Consider the following 23,701-nt stretch of genomic DNA (forward strand, 5'->3'; position numbering starts at 1 on the left):
CGGCGGTCATCGGCAGCAGGCAGCTGAGGGCCGGGGGAATTGTGGACGCTAGCAGTGGGAAGAGACTGGCGTTAGAGGAAGCTGTTGAAAAGGGACTGATTGGCCAGAGGTTAGCTGCTGCTATTCGAGAGGCGCAAATGTCGGTGGAGAGCGACATGGTAGAGGCCCTCACGGTAGATAAAGCCCACCTTTCCCAGGAGAAGATGGAGAAGGTGTCTCCAAAAGAGGAAGGTGTGGACCTGCGTGGCGGTGCTGCTGTGTCCGACGGCACAGAGCACAAAGCCAGGTCCAAAGCTGCGAGTTCCCCAGCAAAAGGAGGGAAGCCAAAGCTGATCCCTACGGAGGCTTCAGAGCAGAGTGTGAGAGAGCAGCGAGAAGTGGGCGAAATGATTCCAGGATCCTCAGCACTGCGGGCAGCCTCTCTCTCTGTAGAGGTGGTGACGAAGGCGACGGGGACTGCAGAAAGCAGCTCCCATGCGACGAAGGGAGCGGGAGGGGAAGCAGCAGAGCTGGGGACAAGGGAAGTATTGGGATCGGAGGAAGAGCTTCGCTGCACAGAGGGCAGCAAGGAGAGGAGGAAGGCGGTTGTAAGCACGGACGGAGCTCTGGCAGGAGGTGCAGCGGCAGCTTCGGAGCGAAGGGAGAGGGTGGGCAGCTGGGAGCGGGGAGCACAGGTAACTCCCAGGGAATCTGTGGGTCTGGGAAAGGAGGAGGTGGGTCCTACAACACCCAGAGGATCCGGCAAGGCTGATGTCCCTGTGAAGCCTGCAAGAGACAAGCCTGCAGGTGGAAGAGCTGCGGGAGAAACCCCCTCATTGGAGACAGAAGGTCCGGGTGGTCAGGAAGGAACAGGGGAAATTGAGCTAAAAGCTGCCCAGAGACAAAAAAGCAGGAAAAGGAGAACAAAGCAGATTGGTGTCTCAGGAGACAGCGCTCAGCTGGAGAAACCTGTAGAAAAGCAGTCCCTTCCCATTCCAATATCCAAAGAAATTCCAGGGAAGGAGGAAGAGGAGGACTTTGTCTCAAGAGCTCCAGAAGCAAAGCCTGAGGCTGCCAGCAAGGAGCTTCCTGCTGGGTGGGCAGACGATGCAGCTGAGCAAAAGCAGCTGGAGAGCAGCAGGGATGGAAAAGCAAAGCCCATCCCTGGGAAAGATGCAGCAAAGCTCACGGGGGTCCAGGTGCTCCCCACCCCCCCAGAAGCAGCGGAAGCAGCAGCGGTGCTGAGAGCTGCAGTCAGAGTGGGTCCCCCTTCCTCTGCGGCGTTGGAGATGGAGGGGATGCTGAGCCAGGAGGAGGCTGAAGTGAAAGTCACCAGCGATGCATTTGTTGCAGTCAGCGAAAAACCAGATGAGTTAATCATCAGAGAGGAACCCACAGAAGTTCAGGACACCTGCACACCCCCCCGCAGCTGCAAGCAGCAGCCATCAGCACAGACCGAGCTGCTGTGCCCACTGCCCCTGTGTCCCAGGGGGATGTGCCCCGGGGAGAAGCAGCCCAGGAGAAGCCCCGGCAGGCGGGTCCTGGCGATCGGGGGCTGCTCCTGCCAGTCATCGTGGAGGGAGAACTGCTGGAGACCTCGAGCGACTCTGCCAGACCTGCCCAGGTACGGTACTGCTGTCTGCTATTTCAGTGCTGGTTCTGAGTGATTTGCGTGTGGTTTGCCCCCGGTGCTCAGAACAGAAGACGGTCAGAACATGAGGATGGATGTCTGGGGTTTGATCTTACAGGGTCAGCTGCAATGGATTTGGCAAACGACGCAGTGATGTATGACTGAAATCACTTCGTTGTGGCTTCTTTTTGCTGGAGCATTGCTTACAAATGACTAATAAGTAGGACCTTTTTTTGGCACTTCTACTGTAACACAATAGATCTCTTGCCATTTCTAAGCTTGTGTTGGAGAAAAACCCACGTGCTTGATTTTTCCTGTAGTGAATCTTGGAGATAAGGCCAGCAAGTGGAAAGTCCCTGAAATGGAATGCTATCTAGGGATTTCTTCTTTTCAAAATTACAACCACTTGTTTTCTCTTTTCTCTAAACCTGAACTTTTGTTTCACTGTCGGATTCTGCAGATCAAGTTCAGCAAGAAGATGTGCCTGGAGCACGACGAGAAGCTCATCTCCTATCTCTCCATGCTGCGAGACATCGAGATGAGAATTAAAAGGGTGCAGCCGGCGGAGCAGAACCTGGGTGAGCTGCAGACACTGCTGCAGCAGGCAGAGGTGAGCACAGCCCCAGCACTTGTGTGCAAACCCCATCTCTCCCTGCTCTGACGCTCCCTGAGCATGGCTGAAATGAGTTTTACAGCCTGGAGAAAAGTAGTTGAGTGCTGGCAGCCAGCGGGGCTGCACGGACGGGTCAGTTGCAGAGAATCTTTCCAGCAGACACGCGCAGAGTTTGGAGCTGGTTCTCCAAAACCTCTGCAGTGCTGTCAGTTCAGCAGCAGGAAGGTGAAGTCAGCGTATCAGAGCCGTAACGACGCTGTTTTCCCCAGGCCCTGGGCGCCGAGCTGCGGGAGCTCAGCTTTCCAGTGAATCAGGAGCTGGACGCTGTGAAGCGGATCGTGGCCAACCCGCCTGAAGAAGTCCCCGAGCAACTACTGAGAGCTTTGGAGAAGGATGCCAAGAACCTCCAGAAGTCTCTGAGCTCCGCAAGCGATATCCTGGAGTCCCGGCTGCAAAACCTTCGTGGTGCAGCAGAAACCCAAAAGGTAGAGCCTGGCTGGCCCTGCTGCCTTCTGTCCCACTGCCCTGCCCAGCCGGGGTTTGTCCTCCCCGCTCCATGTGTAAGTGGGGCACTTCTGTGTTTCAGGCTGAGATCACAGCACACCATGAGAGCCTCCAGGGGAAGCTGCAGGAGCTGCTGTGCTGGGTGTCCGGCACGGCGCAGGCGCTGGACGGCACTGATTACCAACACACACTGGATGTCAGCAGTCTGAGTCGCTGCCTCCAACGCTATAAGGTAACCATGGCGATGCCCCCAATCCTTCCCTATGGATGAAGATGCTGTTCTGTGTGTGGAGGAGAGGCTGTTAATCCTGCTTCCCTCCTGGAGCCTCGGTGGGTTTACTGTTACCTTTCATCACAGAAGGAGCAGAGATGCTGCATTTGCTCCAAAGTAATTTGTTTCCACAAAGTGTGAACCATCTGCTTTGGGCGTTTGGGGAGTGACTGCACGTGTGTGCAGTGGAAGCTGAGAGGTCCATGGGATTCCCTTGGGGCTGAGAGCTGCTGCCGTGGGGGGCCCTGACAGCCCTTCTGTCACACCTCTCCACCAGCACTGTGAGGAGCCCAGACCCCCCCAGTCATTCATGTGGCAGTGGTAGCTCTCAAGATTTGGTCAGCTCAGCATCTCCTGCATGCTGGCAGCTGAAACCCAGGGGATGAAGGCTGTGTGTACGACGTGCTGCCTGACAGCCCCTTCCCTTCCCTCCAGGAGCTGAGTGAGCCCCTTGCTGACACCAAGTCTCAGCTCGACGCCACCGCCTTCGACGTTCAGTTCCTTATCTCGGAGCACGCCCAGGACCTGAGCCCCCAGCAGAGCAGGCAGCTGCTGCGGCTGCTCAACGAGCTGCAGAAGGCTTTCCGGGAGCTGGCGGGGCGCGTGACGGCGCAGGTGGAGGTGCTGCAGGTCTGTCTGCGGCAGGCGGAGCAGACGGATCAGGTGAAGGTTGTGGGACATCTTCCTGCCTGCACTTTGCTCGCTGAAGCGCTTTCCGGCCACAGGAGCGCGGGTTGAGCCCCTCGTTTGGGATGTCACCTGCATGCCACTCGGTTTACGACTTCTCACTGCACATCATGAGCTTCCTCTAAGGTCTTTCTTCTTCCTGCCACGCAGCTCCCAGGTGGAAGGTTGCTTTCCTTGCAGAAGGCTGAGCCTTCCCGAGGTGTGGGCAGCACAGTCCTCTGCTGCCATTGTATCTTGGGCAGGTGGGACAAGCCCTGATCTCTGTAAGCCCACCAGGAAACCCCTGTGTGTAGCTGGCACCACGACTGGGTCCTCGTGTCCTATTGTCGGTGCACAAGCAAGGTTTTGCTGACCTAGAGAGATCGCTGATGATGCACCAAGGCAGCCAGCAGCTGCAAAAGCAAGTCCCCAGGCCCTGCTGCACTCCAGCAGCACCCATCACTGCATGGATCCTCTTGTTCAAGACAGTATTAATGCGGTTTTATTAACAGTTGCTCTCTGTAACTCTTGCCTGTCCCATCTGGAGTGTGTGTGTGTGTATTAACCAGTTTGCTTTGCTTTTTCAGATTGTGTGAGCCCATCCTAACCCAGGAAGAACTCGCTTTGCAGCGGAAGAGCTCTTAAGAAGGCTCTTTCAGTTTGCTTCTGTTGTTTATCTTATGACTGTGAGACGCAAGCACAGTGTTTTGCACAAGTTTGTACATCGTTGCTGAAATGCCCAGTGAAACACAAACCTTCACCTCCCGTGGGGAAGGGAAGAGAAACGATGCAGGGACTCTCAGGGCACATCATGCTCAATTGCTCAAACAGGCGCTTCTGTTGTTCTCTGGCAGCAAAATGTGGGAGCTGGGTCAGCTGCAGAAAAGCTTCCTCTCCCCTGGGCTCCCTCTCCAACCCCATGTCCAAAAGCCAGCCCTGGTATCAGCTGGGGCTCCGCAGTGGTGCTGCCCACTGCCAGGCTGTTACCTCTCCTCAGCTGAGTTTCTGGTGCAGTTTTCCTGTTCAGAACATTGGATGGAAGAGGCACAGAAACTTCTGCTGGCGCTCTCCTAGGAGAGGGCTGCATAAACTGTATCTGGATGGGGTTCTTAAAAAGCAAAACAGGAGTTTCTGCTTGAGTGGTGGCAGATGTGCACTGCAGTCCCCCAGCACTGTGCTGGGCTTTGGACCTCAGCCCCATTCCTGCAGCGTGTGAATGTGAGAGGGGGAGAGAGCCCAGGGAGAGCTGCAGAAGCCAGTTTCTGTGCTGCATCCCCTCCAGGAAGGTGCTGCAGCTGTAACTTCGTGCCTTGCTTTTCAGCCATGCGCACAGCGAGGCGCAGCCCTGGTACTAACAGCTCTCTCCCCCTCTGCTCTGACCGCAGACGCTGCAGGAGCAGCAGGCAGCCCGTGCACAGAACCTGGCCGAGCTCAGCTCCTGGCTGGCAGCGGCTGAGGACACGCTGGAGGAGCAGCAGCGAGCAGCCAGCCAAGGAGACCTGCCTGCCTTGCAGCAGAGGCAAAGCGACGTGAAGGTCGGTGCTTTGAAACAGGCCGCTGGGAGGGTTGGTGCTGCCTTGGGAGGGCCCTGATGGGATCGTGCTGTTGTCTGCCCAGGAGCTGCAGAGGAGCATGCACAGCCGAGCCGCCTCCTTTGCCAGCGTCCTGAAAAGCACAGAGGAGTTCTTGGAGGAGAACAAGGCGAAGATGGAGCCTGGAGAGCTGGCAGTACTGCAGGAGAAGCTTCAGCGTGCCAAGGAGCAGTACCAGTCCCTGCAGGAGAGGACAGAGATGGCCCAGAAGGAGCTGGAAAGTGCTGTGACTGCTGCAGTGCAGCAGGAGACCGAAAAGGTAACGTGTGAGGAGCTGCAGCCCTGTGCCTGGCTGAGAGCACTGAGGGCTGCTCAATGGAACCAGGCTTGCTTGAAGCCCTGAGTGAGTCAAACGATGCACTGTTCTCGCTGCCCTCGCATTGCCCCCGTTGTGGAGGAAGTGTGGTCACAAAGCATCCTTGGTTGAGCCTTAGGGTGGGCACTGAGCACCTCCACACAGCTGTGAGATGCATCCACAGCTCTCCGGGATGGAGGCTGCCTGTGGCCCCACGTTGCACTGGGGTGAGAAGCAGCATTTTGCTGAACGTGGATAAAAGGGATCATCCAGAGCTTTGTGATTTCAGGTGAAAGCTGCCAAAGAGCTGCAGGAGAACAGCAATAAGATTGATGCGCTCCTGAGCTGGGTGGCATCGCTGGAGCAGAAGGGAGAGCTCCCACAGTACAGACCACATCCTGCTGAGCGAGCTGGGAAGGGTGCAGAGGACATCCCTGATGGGCACGTGGTGGGAGCAGCCAGCACTGCTGAGAGCCTGGATGAGCAGTACGAGGGGCTGAAGGTCAGGGCTGATGTCTCATCCCCTCGAAGCTCCCTGTCTGTGGTGCACGTGGGTTGGGTGATGGATGGGTCTGGCCTCCAGAGCGCACGCTGGGGTGGTTTTCCTTGTGGGGAACTCCTGGGAAGTTCCTGCCTGACCTGAAGGACGCGTGGTGAGCGGTGGTGGGGCTGGCACCAGGCTCTCACATAATGAGAGAACGGTGCCCTTAATGAGAAGGGGTTACATCGTCCTGCCTCACTGGCACCGCAGCATCATGCAGGGCTCGGCCCCACACACAGCCTCCCTGCATCCACCTCACGTGCTGTGGGGGTTCGGGTGCAGTGTCCTCGGTCACGGGGGTCACCGCTGCATGCCGTGTTCCAGGCCCAGCACCGGGAGCTGCTGTCCCAGCAGCAGGACGTCATCCTGGCGACGCAGGCGGCGCAGGCATTCCTGGAGAAGCACGGCCACAGCCTGCCCAGGGAGGAGGGGGCCCGGCTGCAGGGCGGGCTGGCGGAGCTGAAGGAGCGCTATGCGGCGTCCCTGGCGCGTTCCGAGGTGCAGCTGAAACGAGTGCAAGTGCTGCGGGATGAGCTGCAGAAGTTCTTGCGGGACCACGGGGAGTTCGAGGCGTGGCTGAAGCAAGCAGAGCAGGACCTGGAGGGGATGTGCAAAGGGGACGGCGACCCCGCGTCCCTCCGGCAGCTGCTGCTCCGGCAGGGCAGCTTCTCTGAAGACGTCATCTCTCACAAAGGCGACCTGCGCTTCGTCACCATGTCGGGTCAGAAGGTGCTGGATGCCGAGGGAGCTGCTGGGGATGCGGGGTCATCTGGCAGCGTGGTGAAGAGCAAGCTGGAGGATGCCAGCCAGCGGTACGCCACGCTGCACTCCAAGGTACGTGGAGGGCTTTGCAAACCCTGGGACTCCTGGGCATTTTCTGTTTGCTGTCATCTTGTGTGCATCCTCCCCTTGTGTCTCTTTGCTCCCTTGCAGTGCACCAAGCTCGGCTCCCACCTGAGCACCCTGCTGGACCACTACCAGCAGTTCCAGGAGGTGGCAGAGTCTCTCCAGATGTGGCTGGAAGACAGCGAAGCTGCGGTTGGGAAGCTGCTATCAGAGAGCATTTCTTCAGATCCCACAGCTCTCCAGGAGCAGCTGGCCAGCGCTGGGGTGCGTGGGGCTCAGGTCATCTCCTGGGGGAGTGCTGGAGCATATCCAGAGCCTCTGCTCTGCAGCCTCAGTGCTGGACATCAGCAGCGAGGAAGAGATTCGAGCTGCTCTTGTATTGCGTTTGGGTGCAGTGCTGTACCTGCAGGCTCAGCAGTCACTGCAGGTTGGAGCCAGGCTGTTCTGGGAGGTGCTGAGCATGAGGATGAGGGGCCAGAGGGAATGTCCCAGTGGGACGTAGGGAGGAAATTCCCCCATTGTGAGTGCCCCCGAGCAGCCTGACCCAGCCCTGCCTGCAGCCTTCTGACCTACATTATTCATTTGTAGGATTTTTTGATTAACTGAACAGGGTTTATCCTCAGGGTTTAAATGGAGCATCGTGGGTGAAGGTCTCTTACATGTGGCTGACTGCCGATTTATCTTGTGCCAAAGCAGCAGCTGCAGGGAAACCTCGCCGAGCATCAGGTGCCAGTGGAGAAGCTCCAGAAAGCAGCTCGGTCTCTGCTGGAGGTGCAGGGAGAGCCGGCCCCTGACCATGGGCACATTCAGGAAACAACAGGTAAAACAACAGCAGGGAGCAGCTGCTGGTGTGGCAGGGATGGATGGGGACAGACCGAAAAGCAATGAGGATGGATGATCGGTCACGTCTGGGGGACGTGGGGCAGTGGTGGAGGCACAGTGATGGGGCCTTTGAGTTCAGCAAGAGCCTGGTGTTCTCTGCTCTCTGAACGCTCAGTGGGAAGCTCTGTGCCATTTGCTCCACTTTCTGCTGGTCTCTGCAGACGCCATCGTGAGCCGCTTCCAGATCCTCTCCCAGCAAATGGCCGAGCGCTCAGACCTGCTGCAGAAATCCATCGCGCAGTCCCAGAGTGTCCAGGAGAGCCTGGAGAGCCTCCTGCACTCAGTAGCTGATATTGAGAGGAGTCTGAGCACAGAGCAGCCAGGCACGCTCTCCTCCGCCACCATCCAGGACTCCTTGGCCACCAGCGCGGTAAGGCCGCCTTGCCCCAAATCACAGAACCACGGCGTGGTTGGGTTGGAGGGGACCTTAAAGCCCATCCAGTCCCAACCTCTGCCACGGGCTGATTGCCTCCCTCCAGTTCGGGCTGCCCCTCCGTGGCCTCGAGCACCTCCAGGGAGGTGCACCCACAAATGCGTGCTGCTGTTCCATGGGGCAGTGCAGCCTCTTGTCCCTGCTCGGTCTTCTCCTTCCTAACGTGGCATCCTTTGTGTGTGTGCTCCCACCAGAAGCTGAAGCAGGACATCGCCCGGCAGAGGAGCTGCCTGGAAGCCACCCGTGAGATGGTGACGCGCTTTGCAGAGACAGCGGATGGCAGCACGGCTGCTGCCCTGCAGGGCAAGCTGGCAGAGGTGGCAGAGCGCTTTGGAAGGCTATGCCAGCAGCAGCAGGAGAAAGAGGAGGTGCTGAAGGGTCTCCTGCCCAAGGTGGAGCAGTACGAGCAGCTCTCAGAGAAGCTGCAGCAGTTCATGGAGAGCAGAGCGCGGATGCTGGCATCCGGGAACCAGCCAGAGCAAGACATCGCTCACTTCTCCCAGCACCTTCAGGTGAGCTGTGCCTTCCCCTGCCCAAGGGAGGAGGTGGGTTCTGCCTGCTTAGGACTCCTGGGTGCTGCCGTTCTGTGGGGTTTGCATCCTGCTCACGCAGCCCCCGCTGCTCCCAGGCCGCAGGAACCTGCTGCTGCTTGAGGAAGGGAGCGAGGCTGGAGCAGCTGAGGCCGTTTGCAGCCATGAGAGATGGGAATGGCATTTCTTTGGAGCCAGCCCAAACTTCTGACAGAATCAGTCTCCTAGGGGCCGATCCAAATATAGTGAGGCTTTACCAATTAAAGCCTCCATCGGTTAATAAGCAAAACACCCAAGTGTTGGCAGCAAGTGCAGCGCAGGATGTGACACAGCAGTGAGTCCTGGTGGCCAGCAGCGACTGTGCGAATTCTTCACTCAGGTTCCCTACAAGTGCTGTCCTGTGGGGCATGGTTTGCTCACAGATGCAGAAAAGCTCCTGCTGATGTAAAACCAGATGTTCATGCTATGCTGCTGGGTTCGGGTTGGCCCAGTTTGGGTTTTCCATCGTGTTCATTGTGTGACTTTAAGCCAGCACCAGGGGAAGGGCAGGGAGAAGTGGGATTTGGTGCCGCAGCTGGTTGTGGGATGTGCTGAGCCAGAGCTTCAGGAGCAGCAGTCCTGAGTCCTGCCCGTCTGTCTGTCTCTGGTGCAATGCACGGTGCTGCCTGCAGAGGGTCTGCAGCTCACCAGGGCCATCCCCCTCAGCCCCCTCCCCAAATCCGCTGGGGGCACAGCCAGCATCACCCTTTGCTTCTGGCAGGAGCTGAACATGGAGATGGGGCAGCACCAGGAGGACCTGGCTGCCCTGGAGCAGCTGGCTGTGGAGCTGGGTGCCAGCGGCTTTGTGCCCGGCGCTGCTGCACAACAGGAAAAGCTGCAGAATCTGAAGGAGGAGTTCCTGCAGCTGCAGAAGGTGGCAAAGGAGAGGTGAGCCTCAGTCTGACCCCCCTGAGCCTTCACAGCCTGAGCAGGGCCCCATCAGCTCTCCTTTTTGCAGGGGGGGCACAAGCAAAGCCTTCCTGCCTCCCCATCCCACGCCGGGAGCGCGGCGCAGCTCTGCAGCTGACACGTTATAAAAAGCCCTGGCCGGGGGCGGCTGGAACATTCCCGGTGCTGCAGAGCCGCGTTCGCACATTTCCGAGCGCGTGGGCTGCGCACCATCCTGCGGGAGCGGGGTGGGGGCATCGCGGGTGACGGAGCAGAGCGGGGTGGCCCTGGCATTGGGTTAGAGGTGCTCTAGCAGCATCCTGAGCTTGGATCAGCCCTGGAAGCACGAGTAGGGTTGGAGCAGCAGCTTGCCTGTGTCTCTGGGGGGGCTGCAAGCTGCGTCTCCCAGCTCCCTAACTGCAAAGGAGGTTATGGGGCGAGAGCAGCGGAATTCCATACTAAGCTCTGTTAGTTGGTCAGCACGTGCAGTGGGTGCTCCCCACTGTGAGCCCCCAGGCTGCCCCGCGCCCCGTGTTGGCCCACACTGTGCACACAGTTCCTAAGCAGCATCTGCTGCTGATAATAAAAAGCTGGGTTCTTGGAGACACAACTGTGCTGCATTCAGCGGCGGTAATTGCGAGGCGAAGCACGAGCTCTGACTGCCCAAAACCTTTTCACTCGCAGAGAAAGGGACGCCTCATCCTGCCAGGAGCAGCTGGACGAGTTTCGGAGGTTGGTGGCAGCCCTGCGGAAGTGGCTGAAGGACAGCGAGGGCAAAGTGCCACCTGTGGACACCTCGCTGGGCACCCAGGAGCTACAGCGGCGCAGGCAGCAGGTCCAGGTGGGCAGAGGGAGCTGGAGAAGCTGCTGTGAAAATGCTGGAGTGGGGAATAAATCTCAGGGGTCAGTGTCCTGGGGGTGCTTTGTGCTCGCAGTGATGCTTTCCTGCTGGACTGCAACCCCTTTTTGTGTGGACATCCCCTCGTGTGCAGACGGAGCAGAGCAGTGGTCCTCCCACATCCAGCACATTTCCCTTCCCTACTCCCCTGCTTTGTCAAGGATTTAGGATTTGTTGCCGTGTGCTTCTCCTTCCTAGACATCAAAGGCAGCCTTAAATCAAGACACATCCTGGGGACCCAAACAATTCCAGGGCCACACTGGGGGTCCTGCAGCATCCCTGTGGGTTGGCATGAGGGCTCTGTGGGATGGGTACGCAGTGCTGTTGGAGCAGCCACTGACTGCAGCCTTTGCCCCCGCACAGGAGCTGCTGGAGGAATGGTCAGGGAAGGGCCCGCAGGTGGAGGAGCTCAGCCACAGGGGGACCCTCCTGGAGAACCTGATTGTGGAGATCACGGCCCCGGACAGTCAGACCAAGGCGGGTGAGTGGCAGCCCTGCTCATGAGGAGGGCTCCTTCCTTCATGGAGCTCCACGAGCAGCTTCTGTTAGCCTGCACTGAGCCAGAAATGGTTACTTCCCCTTTTTACCAAACTTGAGATGACTTCAGAGGTGGTGCAGACCAGCAAGCACTGAGGCTGTTGTTTTTGTGCATCAGCTGTGTGCTCTGAGCCCAGCAGCACGAGGCACAGCTTGGGGCCCGGGGCTGCCCTATAGTGAGCACTGTGTTGGTGCTCAGCGCAGGGAGGTCCGGGCCTCATATCCAGGTGTGGGCTCCATATCCACGTGGAATGGGAGGCTGCAGTGCTCAGGCATGATTTACTGATCTCCTTTCTGGCTTTGAGTCTGTGAAGCAATGAGATTATGTCTGGTTTGTTTGGAAACCAGCTGGAGTTGTCTTCCAGCTCGTGAGAACAAGTCCCTGCACTCTCCCCTCTGATGGGCCTTTATGGGAATGTACAGTCTGTGCTTATTTGTTGGGGTTGACTTGATGAACAGTTCAATGGGGAACTTCCAAGAACAGTCTGCAGGGTGTGTGGAAGCAGGAGCTGGAATGCATTACCAGACAGAGCTCAGCTCCTCTCTCAGAGCGCTGTCAGATATCTAAAAGAGGGGAGGTGCAGGTCAGGTGTTAGGATTCATGGGGGCTGTGATTTGGAGCTGGCTCATCCCCTGCCCGCGAGGCTCACTGCGTGGTACCACCAGCACAGGGGACCCCTTCCCCTTTGCAAAGCTGGGGCGGTGCTGGAAGCTGCAGTCCCTCACCCAAGAGGGGCAGAAAGGGAGCAGCTGGCGATTCTGAAGAATCCCCTTTTGATTCAAAATGTAACTGTGGTGTCTGCAGCGCTTCCCAAAGCGGGACACGTGTGGTGCCTCCTAGCAGAGCTCTAGGGAAGGTTTAAACAGTTTCATTCCATAGGGAAAGGAGAATAAGAGGGAATTAATCTCTTCGGGGAGCTAATCCCTCTGGGGAAGGCATTGCAAAGCCTCAGCTCACAAAATCACGCTCAGGGCAGCAGCTTTGCGGGGTGCACAGCAGAGCCACATCCCGAGTGCCATCAGTGTGCTCAGTGCCACAGGGCTGTGTTGTCACACTGCGTTCCTGTCTGCTTGCTGTACGCAGCCCTAACATGTCTGTCTTGTCCCCCTGTCTGTCCCCGTCCCCTCCGCTCAGGTTCTGTGCTGCCTGCAGTGGGAGGGCCTCTGGGCAGCGTCAATGGATTCCACACTTGCAAAGGTGAGAGCGCTCCGCTGGCCGCGTCCCCGTCCGCTTTGTCTGTGCATTTCCATCCGTGAGACATCAGCCCCAGTGTGACACCATCAGCATCCTGTCGAAGCGAAAGGAGCCTGCAGATGGGCTCGGTGACACCGGCGGTGTGGATGTGGGTCAGGCTGAAGGACAGGCGTTGTCCCGACGCCGTCAGATGGTGCCAGGGCTGGTAGATGGAGATTGTTGCGGGGCCTGCAGTTAAATCTATTGGTTCGCAGGGATTACGATGCCTTCCAATCCTTCCGACCGAAGAGCAATTTTAATTATTGCCTGATATCTGCTGTTAGTTCACCAGTTCAGTGAGATAACAGGTGCATAAAAATGGCTCGGTATTTCGGCGTCACGTTGCTTCGCACCGTCCCAGCAGTGACACTGCAGCAGTGGGGCTCAGCGTGCGTCAGTCTCACAGACATGAGGACGTTTGCTTTGTTTGCAAGCTGCCAGCACACGGTGGTGGTGCCGGGGGAGAGCGCTGGGGTGACACATGGCAGTGAGCGGCAGTGCAGCGCAGCCGGACGGCCTGGGGCTGAGTCTGTGCCTGACGGCGCCGTGCGCGGGGCCGCGCTTCTCATCCCGCGCTGCTGTTTTTGGCAATAGATCTGACCGAGATCCAATGCGACGTGTCGGACGTCAGCCGGCAGTACGAGGGTCTCGGCGCGGCGCTGCGGGAGCGCCTGCAGCAGCTCTCGGCCTTGCTGGAGAGGATGCGGGCAGTGCAGGAGGAGGCGGGCGCTGTGCTGCAGTGGTTGGAGTCCAAGGAGCGGACGCTGTCGGAGCTGGAAGCCTCCTCCTCACCCACCAAGACGGAGACCGTGCGGGCTCAGGCCGAGCACAACAAGGTAACCGCATCAGAGCAGGGTTTGTTGCGGCCGGGTGGAAGTGCCGGATCTGCCCTGCGGCATCCCGGGGAGTGGGGCAGAAGCCCACCCTCTGCTCCCACACTTGGTGCTCTCGGGCGCGTGTTTGGCTCTGCAGTGCTTGTTGTTGCCCTCCCAGCTCCTTGTGGGAAGCTGTTCCCCATCCGTGGTGCTCTGGGAGCCAAGCAGCTTGTGCTGCTGCTGCTGAAAAATGAAGCGATTCCATTAAAGTGCAAAGAGCAGAAATTGTTCCTCTCCAGCTCGTAGCTGCTGCTTCATTCCTCCTCAGTGACTCTGTTCCTTTGCACTGTACCTAACAAAGTTCCAACGGTCCTTTTCCAGGCATTTCTGGCTGAATTGGAACAGAATTCTGGAAAGATCCAGAAGGTAAAGGAAGCGCTTTCTGGTTTGCTGGAGAAATATCCAGATTCTCCAGAAGCAGCAAACTGGAAGAAGATGCAGGAAGACCTGAGTAAGTGCCTGAAGCTCTGTCATGAGGTTTCTGTCTTGAAGCATCACATTAGAAGTGATTCCGGACTGCAGGACGACTCCAAAGTCACAGCAGAGCAGTCGCTTCTAATTAGAATTCAGTAAATAGCAAACTTATCTCCGAGCTGTCTGGTGCACAAGGTGTTCCAGAGACGAGCTCTGTTCTGATTAATGAAATCTCTATGATGGATGTATATTTTAAAGACTTGTCTCCTTAAATTACTTCTTTAAAAAAGAAGAAAAAAAAGCATCAGCAGCATGAGTTGATTACTTTGATTAAAAGCTGCGTTGCTAGATATGAAATTCTGGTCGTTAGTAAGGGTACTGCAGGTAATTGAGTGTTGACTAAACAAGGCAATGTGTTTAAAAAGAAGCCCAGAGAGTCCCTGCTTTGAAATGGCAGGAACACGTTTATGGAGTTCTCCATCCAGGAGATACGAACGTGGTGTTTGAGGGCTGACACACGTGGGAGCATCCATTTATCGGAGCCGTGTCTGAGCCAGAGGTGTGAGGGGGGTCTCCAAGGTCAGACAAGCTGGTGGCAGCAGTGCCTGCATTGCAGACGTGCTGCTTGTGGGGTTTATTCTGTGAGCTTCGAGACCATTAGGGATGGGTAATGGCTTCTTAGAGGGAGAGTGACTGGAGCCAGTTGTGGGAAGCCAGAGGACCCCCGTCCCGGGTGAACCACGGGGAGGGTGCGGAGCCGTCCCAGCCCAGGGGAGCACAGCCAACCCCAGCTCTGTGCAGACTGCAGGTGGGAACGAGCCAGCCAGGCGACGGCCGAGCGGCAGCAGAAGCTGGAGGAGTCAGCCAACCAGCTGGCCAGCTTCCAGGCGGCCGAGGCGCAGCTGCGGCCATGGCTGATGGAGAAGGAGCTGATGATGAGCGTGCTGGGACCCCTCTCCATCGATCCCAACATGCTGAACGCACAGAAGCAGCAGGTCCAGGTGAGCTGGTCCTACATCATGGGTTAGGGGTGAAGAAAGAGGTGCTGCTTGTGGTCCACAGGGTGGAAGATGGCACTCCTTCATGGAATTACGTAATCATGAAGGTTGGAAAAGATCTCTATGATCACGATGTCCAACCACTGACCCATCTCCGCCGTGCCCACTCACAGAACCGCAGAATCATTCGGGTTAGAGAATGATTGGTTTCCAGTCCAACTCTACCCCCCCACCGTGCGCACTGACCACGTCCCTCAGTGCCACATCTTATGGTTCCAGAGCTTCCAGGGTTGGTGATGTCAGGGTTCTGCTCCTAAGTCCACCAAGCCCTGCTGAGTGCAAACTACTGTGGATGAGTTGAGACAGGTGCAGTGCTTGGTTCCCTGCTCTGGACTGACTCATCAGTGAATCACGTGGCCCCTGTTGGAGAGTGAAATTGCTTTAAACAAGACCTGTGCTGATGCTCTGCAGGTCTTGCTGATGCTGCCCATCCCTGGGCTGCCAGCCCCTACCGACTGCTTCCAAATACTGCCATGTCCGTAAGCGGCCGCCGCGTCACGAAATGAAAGGCCCTGGTTAACATAATTAGATTCCCATCTAACTGGTTTATGTTACATTATGCAGCAGTAGGGCAAATAAGAGAACAAGCAAAGTGCTCTATCACTGCAGTCACGGACTCCCAGCTTTTTAAGTTGCAAGGTCACTGTAAATTGCATTGCCCAATTGCTGCCCCATCCCAGGAGCGTCTTGCTTTGCTCCTAGGGGCTCTGTGGGCTGGGTGAAGCCCTTGGAGGTCTGGTTTGTTTTGACTGTGTGTACTTGGAGCTGTCAGTTTCATGCAAACATTTTTATGTTATTTCTGTTTCAGTTTATGCTGAAGGAATTTGAGTCTCGCAGACAACAGCACGAGCAGCTCAACCAGGCAGCTCAGAGCATCCTCACTGGCCCCGGGGATGTTTCCCCATCCACCAACCACGTGCGGGAGGAGCTCCAAGGGGTCAACCAGAAATGGTCCGAGCTGACAGAACGCCTCAACTCCCGCTCCAGCCAAATTGACCAAGCCATAGTGAAGAGCACCCAGTACCAGGAGCTCCTCCAGGGCCTCTCCGAGAAGGTGAAGGCGGTTGGGCAGCGCCTGAGCAACCAATCTGCCGTCAGCACGCAGCCCGACGCCGTGAAGCAGCAGCTGGAGGAGACCAGCGAGATCCGCTCGGACCTGGAGCAGCTGGAGGAGGAGATTGCAGAGGCTCAGACGCTGTGTGACGACCTGTCTGTTCTGATTGGGGAGCAGTACCTCAAAGATGAGCTGCGGAAACGGCTTGAAACGGTGGCTCTTCCTCTCAAAGGACTGGAAGACCTGGCAGGTGAGACAGCACGGAGGTGTGAGAAGGGATGCTGAGAGGTCGAGCTCCACCCCTTGCTTTTTGCCAAGGGGCTCACCCATCACTGAGCTGCTGAGAATAGCAGGGAAATGACTATTTATCATTTTTACTGAGGTGCTCTGTGGGTGTTTTCAGTGGCTGTAAGCACAGGAGATTTCTCACTCCAGGCATACCCGAGCCTGGCGAGTTCAGTCCCACTGGTGGCATGCGCTGCACCTGGAACAAAACAGCTGTGCCCCAGGTTCAGAATGGGGGGCAGAGAAACCTCATGGCCACTCTCAGGTTGGGTTTCCCCTTCTGCGTTGTAAGAGATGGCTCTTAGAAATTGGTCAGGGCCGCAGAAACGGCTGCATTATCCCTACTGATTGCTTAAAAAATTCGTGAACCAGTGAGCAACGCTGGTGATGCAATGGAAAACTCCTTCCTGTTAATCAAAACACAGTTGGTGCATCTGAGATGATTTTAAATAATTGCCCTTCGCTTATTTGATTCCAGCTTAATTGTCGCGTTCTAATCTTATTTCCATTGCAGCCGACCGGATGAACCGACTGCAGACCGCGCTTGCGAGTTCCCAGCAGTTCCAGCATATGTTTGATGAACTCAGGACCTGGCTCGATGACAAACTGTGCCAGCAAGCTCGGAGCCAACCTATTTCTGCTAGACTGGAGAGGCTCCAGAGCCAAATTCAGGAGCAAGAGGAGTTCCAGAAGAGTCTCAACCAACACAGTGGCTCCTATGAGATGATCGTGGCTGAGGGGGAATCGTTGCTGCTTTCTGTCCAACCCGGGGAGGAGAAGACCGCTCTGCAAAACCAACTGGTCAGCCTCAAAACGCACTGGGAAGAGCTGAGCAAGCAGGCTGCCGACAGGCACTCCAAGCTGAAGGACTGCCTGCAGAAAGCCCACAAGTACCAGAGGCACGCGGAGGACCTCCTGCCGTGGGTGGAGGACTGCAAGGCCAGGGTGTCGGAGCTGGAGGTGACGCTGGACCCGGTGCAGCTGGAGGCCGCGCTGCTGCGCTCCAGGGCTCTGCTGAGCGATGTGGAGAAGCGGCGCTCGGTGCTGGAGATGCTGAACGGCGCTGCCGACGTCCTGATCGACGCCTCGCAGAGCGACGAGGACGACATCCGCGACGAGAAGGCTGCGATCAACCAGCAGATGGACGCCATCACGGAGGAGCTGCAAGCCAAGACAGGCTCCATCGACGAGATGTCGCAGAGGCTCAAGGAGTTTCAGGAGAGCTTCAAGAACATTGAGAAGAAGCTGGAAGGGGCCAAGCACCAGCTGGAGATCTTCGAGGCTCTGGGGCCCCAAGCCTGCAGCAACAAGAACCTGGAGAAGCTGAGGGCGCAGCAGGAGGTGCTGCAGGCGCTGGAGCCGCAGGTGGATTACCTGAAGCACTTCACACGAGGGCTGGTGGAAGACGCTCCCGATGGGTCCGACTGCTCCCAGCTCCTGGGCCAAGCGGAGGTGGCTCAGGAAGAGTTCAAAGCAATGAGGCAGAAAGTGAACGACTGCTGCGTGCTGATGGAAAACAAGCTGGAAGGGATCGGGCAGTTCACGGGGCGGGTGAGGGAGATGTTCTCGCAGCTGGCAGACCTCGACGACGAGCTGGACGGAATGGGGCCCACGGGGAGGGACGCCGACAGCCTTCAGTCCCAGGCGGAGGACGTTCGCACGTTCCTGGGCAAACTGCAGGGGCTGAAGGCTGACATTGAGGCCTCTGAAAGTGAATGCAAGAAGATGCTTGAGGATGAGGGGAGCCCCGATTTATTAGGACTGAAACGCGAACTGGAGACGCTGAGCAAGCAGTGCAGCAAGCTGACCGAGAGGGGCAGGAGCCGACAGGAGCAGGTGGAGACGACGCTGGCACGCGTTGAGGACTTCTACAGCAGATTGAAGGAGCTGACCCACATGACAGCGGCGGCGGAGGAGAGTGAGGCTCTGCAGTGGGTGGTGGGCACGGAGGTCGAGACCATCAACCAGCAGCTGGCCGACTTCAAGGTAGGTCTTTGTGCTGATTTCTTACCTGGTTCTCTGTGATTGAAGGACATCCTTCTGTGCTGTCCAGTGCTGTGGTCTTTTGGATAGGACCGATGTCTGCTGGGGAGGACCGAGCTGTTGTGGCTTCGTTGGCTTTTTTGCTATGTTGGCGTTTTGGACGCAGTAAAATGCTGTTGCTTTGGAGGATACAAAATCAACCTCTGGCCGTGACAGCCTGCACTGAAAAGATGCAGTAAGATTTTGGGACTGGAGGAAAAAGGTCTTTTCCCACCTCTCCTTGTGGTGTGTAATGGTGAGCCAGTGCCTCCTGGGCCTTTGGAGGTGGTTGATGTGTAGGTTTGGGATGCTGGCATAATCTGAGCGGGTCTTTCTACCTGGTGCACCATTCCCACATCTTGTTCACTTCTGTGAACACACACGCATCCATTTCTTCTTGCCTTGGGTGCAAACAAAGCCACAGATAAACTGTGGCGGATGGAAGACACACGGGAGAGACACCAAGGCGAAGTTCACGTTTGTTGGGTGGTTTTCATGTTTCCAGCTAAGAGCTGATGGGGACCATTGAGGCTTGCATAGAATACTGAGAAAAGAATTGGAGTGTGTTTGAGCATTATAATTTTTTTACACAGCATTGTGGTGTTGGGTCATGCTGTTATTCTACGTTCATTGCATTAATGCTTCCTAGGAGTTTTCTTGCTGTGAAACTCGTATTGCTGATGTGCCGATGGTGGGCTGGCTCACATCTGGCTACTCGTTTCCTGGCAATAACAGGGAACGGGGCAGGGAGGCATTTCTGCAGCCACTTTCTTTTCATCTCATGGCTAATTGATCCCATTCCACCGCTCAGCAGCCCTGTGAGTCCTGCATTAGATCGAGTGTTTCTGTTTTGGGGGCTGCCCATCCAAAAATGCTCTGAAGCGTCACAGACTTGAGCTCACATACGTTGCTGTTATCCTTTGCGTTGGGCAGCATTAAAATTGTATTGTTTGGAAGGGATTTAATTTCATCACTGAACACCGTGCAGTTGCTTGCACTGAGTATAGCCGGAGAGGAGTTTCCAGCCTGCGCGGCTGGTGGAGCAATGGCCCTGGGGACGACCCTTTACCCCTCACTGGGAGGCACTCATTGGCTGCACTGCACTTTGGGGTCTTTGTTTGACGAAAGCTCAGGGGGGAAAACGAAAGCTGCAGCAGTGAGTTTTGCCTTCATGCCTGAGGATGAAGTGGGGGAGAAGCGAGGATGGAGCAATCGCTGTTACGAAGCAGCGCTCCTCTCTGCACGGTTCATCCAGAGTGAGGAACGCGCGTGGTGCGGAGCAGATCTTTGCAAAGCTCCTCGTGGGGCTCCTTCCAAGGGAGGCTGTGACCCGACTGTGCGGGGTGTGGGCTCTGTGAGCAGATAGCGTGTCCTAGGGCATCAATTTTAATGAACAGCTGTGTAAATGAGATGCAAATTAGGTGTGGCCCCAGGGCTCCCAGCACCTCGCCAACGCAGCCCTGACAAAGGTGGGCACTTCTGGACTCATTGTGTCCATGCTTTAATCAAAGGAGATCTATTGGGGGCTGGTGGGGCTGCGGCAGCTGATGTGTAGAGCAGCTGACACTCGCAGCTCCCCGTGTATTTTCCTTCTCCTGCCTGCAGACAGCCCTGGCTCTCACCCCACCGGGCCCTCAGTGGTGGGATGGGGGAGGAATGGCCCCGCAGCAGCACTGGGAGGTGATGGGAGCCCCACATTGCTCAACGTGCTGTGCTTAGGCAAGGCTGCTCCGTGCCAACAAAGCTTTTGTGCTTAAGGGTGGAGGGAGGGAGAATCCCTGGGCAGCAATAACTTATGGCACACTCCACTTTAGTAGAGTGGGTCGGGTTGCCCAGGGCCCTGCAGCACCCCTCAGTGCTCAGACAGGAGCTGTATGCAGTGAGCCGGGCCACGAGCAGCGTCAGTCATCTCCCCATTCAGATGCTGCTCTGATTCTGCTCCAGGTTCTCCCCGCTTAACCCTGATCAGCCCTGAGGGGGAGCGGCTGCTGCTCCCGGTGAGCCCCGGGGCGGTGGTGGGGTCCTCCCAGGGGACGCTGTGCTCCTGTGTGGGATCCTCCTGGGGAGGGGTCCATGGTCCCATACCTCGCAGCCCCCAGTGGTATTTTTAACCCTTCTGTGCCCCCGTAGGAATGCTCAGTGGCTCCGGGCAGCTGGGTGGGTCGGGGCAGCAGTGGGGCGCGTGGCGGTGCCTCCTCGTTGAACGCCTTCCAAACCTACTTAAAGTATCTCTGGGCATTATTTTGAGCATCAGCAACACACGCAGAAATGCCTCCTCTCTGACAGCTGCTGAGCTGCCTTAAAGGCACCATCTCCTTGTTGGAAAGGCAACGATAAATGTGGGAGTGGGCTCGGCAGCTGTCCCCACCCACTCTGTGCGCAGGGTTGTGGTCACAGTGCTGCCACCAATGGAGCTGTCACCAATGGAGCTGCCCAGGTCCCAGCCCGCAGCACCTCGGTGGCATTCGGCACGGTTTGGTTACTCTGTTCAGCCAAAGTGAACCCGAGCAGAAGCTGAGAGCTGCTGAGACCGACCTGTAACAAGAGTTTGTGTTTTCAACTCACAACACAGTTCTGCTGTCATCTGACAGAGCCTTTTGGGGGTCAGCTTGGGTTGCTATTCTGAACCCACCCACATGCTCATGCCTTGGTAACTCTGCCAGGGCTCTGCTGGGGGAGATGTTCGTAGGAATGTCCTCCTGCAGAGGAGGTTCATCAGCTGGTGGTGGTGTTTCCAGGAGATGCTAAAAATACTGTGCTGAGGCCCAGCACACGAGGAGGAGGAAGAGGAGGCAGAGGAGCGAGGGTGGGACGTGGCCCCAGGGGCTGCCGTGGAGTGAGCCCTATGGCCAGACCTGCCAGCACCGACCGTCCGGGGTGGGGCTGGGGGTGGCTGAGCAGAATGGAGCTGCGTGGGGAGCAGCTCGGCTGCATTACTCACCGCCGCGCTCACGGAACAATTGCCAATTCTTCTGCTGGAGGAGTGATTTAAAATGTCTCCCATGCAGAGGATTCTCGGGATGATAACGCACTTACCTCACTTCCGACAGAGCCCTCCATTCACCGCCCCATCACTCAGCCCTCCCCGCTGACTCCCACCCCACGTAGGACAGGACGGCCGCAGGGGGGTCCAGCTCCAGGGGTGGGGATTTGGCATCCCAGGTGGGGCGCAGGCTGTGCCTCCCACCTTGGGCCCCTCCAAGGCTGGGCACCACTGGATGCCGTGGTGTAGTGCAGTGCCTAAATGCTCTGTGCAAAGGCAGCAGTGGATGAATGTGTGGGGGCCGAGACCAAAACCGGTTTGAAGGCAGCCTTGAGCCAGGCAGATGGGATTATCACAGAGCGCACAGTGAGCTCCAGGCTGCCCACGCAGCACCGCACACCTCACAGTGCACAGAAACACCGAATCCAGAGATATGGCTAAAGGAGAGAGTTTAGAAGGAGGAGAGCAATGGCACTGAAAGGGAGATAAAGAAATCCCTCTGAACTTAGGACAAATGCAGCAAAGGCCATAAAGCATAACTTGCCACCTCCCTGGCACAAATCCCAGTGAGACCCAAATAGCTGCTTGCATGTTTAACTCTGGGGGCACTTTGCACTGTCATTGTGGAGTCCAAACCCACAGCAGGTGAGGATGAGGAGCCCCGAAGATGAAGATGACGCTCGGTGGGCTCACAGCAGTGTGTCCATCAGAGACTTTGTGCCGTCTCTGTGCTCTTGCGATCATCACACAAGGCAGCTCCCTCATTTCCAGCTGCTGAGATGCATTATAAGAAAGCTAAAAATACATTGGTTTCCAAAGCCTGCTTTCCCATGTAAGCAGGGGCTGCAGCAGGATGTAGTGCAGTCGTAAACAGGGTGACATCACCCCGTGACGGGGCAGGCACGCGGACCCTGCGCTGCAGAGACAGCGTCCATATGAGGAAGGCTGGAAACCTGTGGCTGGGGTTGCTCCTGCTGCAGCCTTACAAGTCTGGAAGATCCTCTGAGGGGGGAGTTGGAAGGTCTTCATCCCGAGGATTTGGCATCGGGGGAACCTCGGGGTGGCTCTGGGGTGACCTGTCCCCTTGTGGTGGGCAGCACCTGTGGGACCGAGCCCCAAACCCCAGATTGCATTTGGCTCAATGAGGCTCAAGGAGAGGGACACCGATGAAGCCAAAGCCACATCCTGGTGACTGCACAGCCTCTGCCCATCCCACTAGCTCTGCTACCAGCTGGGGCTGCGGGGCTGCAAATCTGGAAGCTCTATCAGCCGTTATTTCGGTAACACAGATCACAGCTGGCAGAGCTCCACATACCAGAGCCGTGCAGACAGCAAAAGAACAGAAATTCATACTGGAGCTCCTGTCCTGCCCTGTCCTCCCATCACACCAACCAAGGCGACAGCGAAGCCCTCAGCATCCCTTGGCCCCATGACTTGTCCCCTCCACTGGTGGCAGTGGTGGCTCTTGGTGGCCCCATGGCTGTCCCCATCGCTGGTGGCAGTGGTGGCCCTTGGTGGCTTCTTGCCGGCTCACGGCTCAGGGAATTTGCAGGAGCTCCAGCTCAGCTCTCAGGCGAAGCAGGGCAGGTTTCTCACAGGCTTCAGTGCTTGCCGAATGTTTCTCAAACTGCTTTAGCGATGGGGGAGATGTGTCGGGGAAGACTTGGCTTGCTGTCGGCACGTGACTTAGTGAGGAAATAGGAAAAGAATTTCTGGCTGTGAAGCCGTCAGCTCCACATCGAGAGCGTTCCTAGGAGTGGAACAAAAAGCCTCCGCGCCCGGCCAGGATGCCTGGGATTCCTGCTGGAGGGGCTGCAGCCCTAACGGCCCCAGACCGCTCTGCTGATGGGCAGCTGTGCTGGCACGGCACAGTACAGCATGGCACAGCGCAGCTGCCGTCGCCTGCTGTTGTAGCCTGGGTCAATGACCCGCCCCGAAGTACAGAGCTGTGGGTGCTGAGCTGAGCCCCGCTGCCCAAACGAGGGCCTGGGGTGGCAAAGCAGCGGGCAGGGGGTGCCTGGGGTCCAGCACAGCATGTCCAGCTCTTTTCCTTGGCTACGTTTAATTGTGGAAATAAGAAAAGGGATTTCCTAAGATTCCCCATCGTGTGCAAAGAGCTCGGCTGAGTGCTTCAGGCAATTAGACACGTTTCATAACGCTGGAACCTTTCTCCTTTCCTCGTTTCCACCTCTGGGGAGGGAGGGCAGGCGCTGTTGGTGCGGTGTTGGACTGGTTTGGCCGTGGTTCACCGTCCCCGTGGAGGAGCTGCTGCTCCCGCGGAGCAGAGGAGCCGGGTGTGTGGCAGCTGCTGCTTTGGCCTCGGCTCAGTCCCAAAGGTTTGGAGGCAGCAGCACCTGCAGCTCGCCCGAATCATCGGCTCCCAGCCCTCCTCGGCTCCGGTTTCTCAGCTCGGTGGAGTTGCAGTGCAGGGCTCTGTTGGGGTGCAGGCTCACAGCACCCCTCCTGCGAGCGCAGCACCTGCCGTGCCGCTCGGCAAAGCGCGTTGCTGCGTGCAGCCTGGGGTCCGTTGCCTGGAGATGCGCTGGGGCTGCTCCAAGCTCTCCTGTTTTCTCTCCAAGTCTGTGACTTCGCTCAGCATCACTCCGGAGCAGTGATTCACGCTGCTGCTCCC

General features: G+C 57.2%; 1 protein-coding gene across 1 annotated transcript; it reads left to right on the top strand.

Moving 5' to 3' along the window:
• The first annotated feature begins 1,351 nt into the window (after positions 1-1,351).
• On the top strand, positions 1,352-18,666 carry LOC104914334 (microtubule-actin cross-linking factor 1, isoforms 1/2/3/5). Its single transcript, XM_031556836.1, has 22 exons — positions 1,352-1,603; positions 2,070-2,219; positions 2,492-2,707; positions 2,809-2,958; positions 3,433-3,666; positions 5,049-5,198; positions 5,281-5,514; positions 5,840-6,052; positions 6,416-6,925; positions 7,025-7,201; positions 7,634-7,757; positions 7,981-8,189; positions 8,447-8,764; positions 9,543-9,709; positions 10,394-10,550; positions 10,971-11,088; positions 12,280-12,342; positions 12,973-13,214; positions 13,575-13,704; positions 14,469-14,668; positions 15,534-16,029; positions 16,579-18,666. Exons 2-22 carry the CDS (start codon positions 2,088-2,090, stop codon positions 18,087-18,089), a joined length of 5,751 nt encoding a protein of 1,916 aa, XP_031412696.1. The 5' UTR covers positions 1,352-1,603; positions 2,070-2,087; the 3' UTR covers positions 18,090-18,666.
• The last annotated feature ends 5,035 nt before the right edge of the window (positions 18,667-23,701 follow it).

The sequence above is a fragment of the Meleagris gallopavo genome, chromosome 25 (genome assembly GCF_000146605.3).
Source record: "Meleagris gallopavo isolate NT-WF06-2002-E0010 breed Aviagen turkey brand Nicholas breeding stock chromosome 25, Turkey_5.1, whole genome shotgun sequence".
Classification (NCBI taxonomy): Eukaryota; Metazoa; Chordata; class Aves; order Galliformes; family Phasianidae; genus Meleagris; species Meleagris gallopavo.

Coding starts and splice junctions, on each gene's coding strand:
- LOC104914334 (XM_031556836.1), top strand. CDS start 2,088: ATGTGCCTGGAGCACGACGAGAAGCTCATCTCCTATCTCTCCATGCTG. Junction 5,515..5,839: donor TGCAGCAGGAGACCGAAAAG/GTAACGTGTGAG, acceptor TTGTGATTTCAG/GTGAAAGCTGCCAAAGAGCT. Junction 7,758..7,980: donor GCACATTCAGGAAACAACAG/GTAAAACAACAG, acceptor TGGTCTCTGCAG/ACGCCATCGTGAGCCGCTTC.